The 5,253-nt window shown below is 43.2% G+C and overlaps 1 protein-coding gene across 1 annotated transcript; it reads right to left on the reverse strand.

Moving 5' to 3' along the window:
- Nucleotides 1–680: 680 nt before the first annotated feature.
- Nucleotides 681–3,263, reverse strand: LOC123166979 (uncharacterized). Its single transcript, XM_044584826.1, has 6 exons — nucleotides 3,115–3,263; nucleotides 2,882–3,037; nucleotides 2,269–2,375; nucleotides 1,317–1,434; nucleotides 1,159–1,233; nucleotides 681–978 (listed from the first exon to the last, which is right to left on the reverse strand). The coding sequence occupies exons 1-6, from the start codon at nucleotides 3,214–3,216 to the stop codon at nucleotides 811–813; spliced, it is 726 nt and encodes a 241-aa protein (XP_044440761.1). The 5' UTR covers nucleotides 3,217–3,263; the 3' UTR covers nucleotides 681–810.
- Nucleotides 3,264–5,253: the final 1,990 nt, after the last annotated feature.

The raw sequence follows: 5,253 nt of genomic DNA on the forward strand, positions 1-5,253 counted from the left end.
AGTGTGTGGAATCTGCATCATGTATTTTACTCATCAGTGTTTTGGGACACCGAGTCTTGCAAAAACTCTTTCCATGTGACTTTGGCAAGAATCACTCCTTGGCGTTTTAAATGCTAAAAGGTTTTAGCATCTCACTACTAGGAAAAGGCCTACTAATGGCGCACCTAATTTGGCTATTAATGGCGCATTAGTGGTGCGCCATTAGTAGCACGCCATTAGTATATTTTACTAATGGCGCACGACTGGTGCGCCATTAGTATCTGGTATACTAATGGCGCACCCCAGATGCGCCATTAGTATATACAACAGTGCGCCATTAGTATGCCTCCCAGGGGGCCATCTATACCCAGGTGCTTTGGCATACTAATGGCGCACCACAAGTGGATGCGCCATTAGTAACTTCGGCATACTAATGGCGCACTGTTTAGTGATGCGCCATTAGTATCCTCTGGCATACTAATGGCGCACTATGATGTGATGCGCCATTAGTATGAATATTAGGTTTTTTTATTTTTTAATTTTCTGTTTTTTGCACAGGTTACAAAATGTATAATTGGACAAAATATAGACAGCACACATCAACAACAGATTCATCGAATACAATAGAAGATTAGTCTCTGAATACAATTCATCATTTTAGTCGCCGAATACAATTCATCATATTAGTCTCCGAATTGAAAAGACCGAACAAAGATAGAACATTATATTACAAGTCTCGAGACCGCGAGTTTGTCTTCACATTACAAGTCGATATCGATCATCTAAACTACCATCACATAGAAGAGAGCTGCGGTCATCACGATGAAACCTTCATTTAGGAAGAGAGTGAACCTTTGGTGGGTTCTCTCCACTGCTCCCAGAGTTGATCCCAGATTGTATATTTGAACCGACATTGCTTGATTTGCTTTCTTCAGGAAATGCTGCCCCATCATGCGCATTGAGAATCACACAATAGCAGTGTTCTGGGTCTGACAAAACCTGCTCAAATTTACAAGATCACTTTACTCTTTATGGTTAACTTAGAAAGTATATGGTCAAAGCCATCTGAAGGAAAACCACTGAACATCAGTGATAAAACCGCAGACATCTACAATATTTGCAAAGTATTGCCAGAACACAATGTTATGTAATTTTTGGGAGAAGTAAATCAGAACTCACCACAGCATCAAAAGGATCATCGAAGTCATCAACTGAGAAATAAATGTTCGGATATGCAGGTACTGTCTCTACAGCCTATTAAAGGGATGTGAGTTACGACAAATTATTTATATTGAAAGGCAGTCTCTCTGAAAAGATGATGCCAGAAAAAAAATTACCTTTCTTTGATCAAGGCGGAAATTTACACGGCTAGGGGATGCATATACAGTTTTTGAAACCTTGTAAATTGGAGGCAACCGCTTGCTTTTGTCTGCACGATTGCGAAGATTGCTGATACTGTGGAAGTAGATTAGAAGAAGCACATAACCAACCATTAAATATTACTGAGGGGAGTTATGAAAAAAAAAGGTTTTGTTGTGCATGACAATTGATACTACTGGCACTCTAAGATTTGTGAGTCCCTTAACATTCCAGGGCAAACTCAAGCTGAAAGATAAATTTGTGTTCACAAATTGTTCAGCCAGCTAATGAAAAAAGTGTGATTGTACCAACAACCCAGACCCATTTCGCAACATTTAGTTGAAACAGAGAATGCTGTTTCAATACGGAATTAGATGACATGACAATCATTATTTGCCAACCGTCTCAGATTTTGATAAAGGGTGAGAAACTATGAACCAAAAATCTGGGGAGTTCTTTAACTGACTATAGCTAACAGACCAAAAGTGTTGTATTAATATAAGGATTTACTTCATTTAGCACCCCGTTGCCATTGGCGATCTGCCAAGACGCGATGAAGATAGTAAACACGAAGGCTTGGAGAAGAAGAGGAATAACTGAGAGTAGGAGGCTAATTGGTAGATTTCTCTCAATTTGTTCAGCTTAACCATTCTCTAGGTACAGACTGGCTTATATAGCCTACAGCTCAACACAAGGCCACATCGATGCTGAACACACACACACACACACTCTGCACCACCGTTATTACACCTCTTCTATACGGTGGCGCCTCCTGAATATATGTCTCAACTCCAGTGTCTCGCACACCAGCCATAACACCTCAATAGATCACCCAAAAAGGTTTGCAGTTGTTCTTATGCATAGTTATAGCTAATTGTTCAGAGCATACAAAGCTTGTAAGATCTTAGCAGAAGTGCCACAGAAACATACCTGCACAATGCCACTGTGACAGTATATGACGTGTGAGCGACTAAATTCAAATAGAAGGAACGTTTCCAATCAACCTCAGTTGAATTAGCATTTATGAGCTTTTCAAGCTGGCAATTGCAAAAAAGGAGCATATTTAGCCCAGTAATTCAAGGGAACGTAATTGTTCCCATCATGGGTTCTCCAACTAACACGATGAATTGCATATCCTACACATACACACAGTTTCTAGCATTCCACAGAAACAACTCCATACCATACGTGGTGCAGTAATAAAACATATGCACAGCGGCAATACTGGGCCAAACAGAGTGGGATGCTAAGTTGACACTGCAGCTGCAAAACCAACAACGCTGCTCGAAATTATCACATGGAACTAACAACACCCATCACTTAGTCCTCGGTAAGTGTTGTTTTCTCCCAATTCAATAACCTGCCACAGCAAGGACGTACGGACCACCAACTGTTCGACAGATTGCTTCGGCCAAATCCAGCCACAAAACTCCCTTCCACTCCACAGATCAAACCCACGGAGGCGCAAACTCGAATCCAATACCACGCATGCCCGCTCAATCGGCAGCTAAAACGAAGCAGGAAACGGGAAGGATCGGCTTACTATCTGCTGCATGAAGTAGCCCTTGGTGGCGGGGTCGACCTCGGCCTGCAGGCCCGGGTTGTTGGCCGGCGCCTCCTTGGCCCCCGACGACGTCGACATGGCGGAGGCGGCGAACGCGGCCGGGTAGGACCGGCGAGCCCGGGCGAACCCCTGCACCTGCAGAACCCCGATCAGAAACCGTGAGCGCGAGTGCGAGAAGCGCGACGATCTAGTATATCAGTTCGCCCGGAGACCTTGGGCTGGGCGAGGCGGGGGGCGCGCGGCGCGGAGGCGGAGGCGAGCCGGCGGAGGGTGCAGGAGGAGAGGAGGGCGGAGCGGAGTGTGGCGGCGGCCATGGCAGAGCGGTACGGCGGGGTTATTTAGGGGAGAAGAGGATAGAGGATAGGCGCACTAGTTACTAATGGCGCACCTTCAGGTGGTGCGGCATTAGTATGTTTGGACAGGCGCAGTAGTTAATTTTTTTTTGATACTAATGGCGCACCCTGGGCCAGGTGCGCCATTAGTATGTTTGGACAAGCGCACTAGTTAATTTTTTTTATACTAATGGTGCACCCTGGGACAGGTGCGCCATTACTAGTTACAACTAGTAATGGCGCACCATGGGCAGGATGCGCCATTAGTATGTTTGGACAGACGCACTAGTTAAATTTTTTTTTTGATACTAATGGCGCACTGTCTCTGGATGCGCCATTAGTATGTTTGGACAGGCGCACTAGTTAATTTTTTTTTGATACTAATGGCGCACCCTGGGCCAGGTGCGCCATTAGTAGTTTCAACTACTAATGGCGCACTGTGTCTGGATGCGCCATTATTATGTTTGGACAGGCGCACTAGTTAAATTTTTTTTTCATACTAATGGCGCACCCTCGGCCAGGTGCGCCATTAGTAGTTTCAACTCTAATGGCGTATCAGAAGATGGTGCGCCATTAGTATATACTAATGGCGCACGGGTTGTCTGGTGCGCCATTACTGTCAATCCCATCTATAGCCCTTTTTCTAGTAGTGTCTTGTCAATATGTATTCATTGCTTAGCCCCATTAGGTAAATCTATCTCCATAGATCATCTTGCCTAATATTGAGGCTATTTAGCCTAAGCACTTCATCGAAAAACTATTTTCAAATGAAGTCCTAATTTGTGTCAAGAAATTGATTTCCAATTACCAATGTGCCAAGCACATAAGGTTTTAGAAATATTATTACGCTCCCACTTACTTTCTTCAATTACAAGCATCTTCGTTACCCATTGATGAAGTCAAAACCCCTTTGACCATTTCATCAAAACCCGAAGATTCCAACTCCATTTTGCTCTCTTCTGTCCATTGCGGGAACTCTGAAGTTTGCATACCTACTAGCATCCTCTGGATCGACAAATTACTTTGGACTGTATCATATACAAGTCCTAGCTTTCATTTCCATCAGATGGAAATCCTTTTATCATCCATGTTTCATATCTCATGATTGAAATATGTATTAATTGCTAGTTCAACCCGAACCGACTTTAAGCATAGCTACGATGAAAACAACCTCATCGTAGTCAACTCTTGAACTTGTTATTTCAACAAGTCGAGCTTTATGGATAAAACATTTTATCCGTATCAGTTTTAAGTTCCATAAATATTCTTTAGACTCTAAGTCTTCCGAAAGGTGTATCAAGGTTTTAATCTTGAATCACTTATATGGAAACTAACTCGGGTTGTATTGGCATTTAGCCAATTCCGGAGTCAGGGCCCATCAACGCTTCCTTGTGTATCGTAGGTATAATGTTGTCTAACAACAATATCTCGTTTGCGCACCTGAGAGGTTTGCACGAGCCTTGCCTACGTGGTTCAGCTGAGTGTTCGACCGAAGTTCATACATTTTATTGTAGAGACTTCCGTATCAGTCGCGGTAGGAAACTCTGGAATTACTTCCAAGGTCTCTTTCCTTTGATCTGATGACGTAGATACTGTTTATCTCGTCGAGTTGCACTATTCTCCCACTCACCTTTTTGAAAGAACCATTCTCTTTGAAAGCACACCGTTTCGCGGCAAAACTATTTGCCTCGGTATAGTGAGGGAGGAATACCCAACATTTTGGTATAACCTACAAAGTAGCAATTGTCTGATTTGGAATAGGTTTGTAACCTTTTACACAAGCCCCATATTCCAAATGTTAAGAAAAGATATAACATGGTTGGGCGTACCATACCATGGCTTCATTTCAACAGACCCGATGTAGCTCTTTTCAGTGTAAAAGCCGCCGTCTCTAAAGCATCACTTTAAAAGGGATAATGGCAAATTTACTTATGTCATCTTTGACCTTACCATGTCATAAATGGTTTGATTACATCTCCACAGACTTTCTACTTGCAGTGGTGTTCCGGGAGGTGCAAG

The sequence above is a fragment of the Triticum aestivum genome, chromosome 7D, assembly GCF_018294505.1.
Source record: "Triticum aestivum cultivar Chinese Spring chromosome 7D, IWGSC CS RefSeq v2.1, whole genome shotgun sequence".
NCBI classification, from domain to species: Eukaryota; Viridiplantae; Streptophyta; class Magnoliopsida; order Poales; family Poaceae; genus Triticum; species Triticum aestivum.

What these genes read in the sequence shown, in the direction of transcription:
- LOC123166979 (XM_044584826.1), bottom strand. Translation starts at nt 3,216, where the DNA reads ATGGCCGCCGCCACACTCCGCTCCGCCCTCCTCTCCTCCTGCACCCTC. An exon ending in TCCGCCTTGATCAAAGAAAG is followed by an intron (nt 1,234 to 1,316) that starts GTAATTTTTTTT and finishes TCCCTTTAATAG; the next exon opens with GCTGTAGAGACAGTACCTGC. An exon ending in ATGATCCTTTTGATGCTGTG is followed by an intron (nt 979 to 1,158) that starts GTGAGTTCTGAT and finishes AAATTTGAGCAG; the next exon opens with GTTTTGTCAGACCCAGAACA.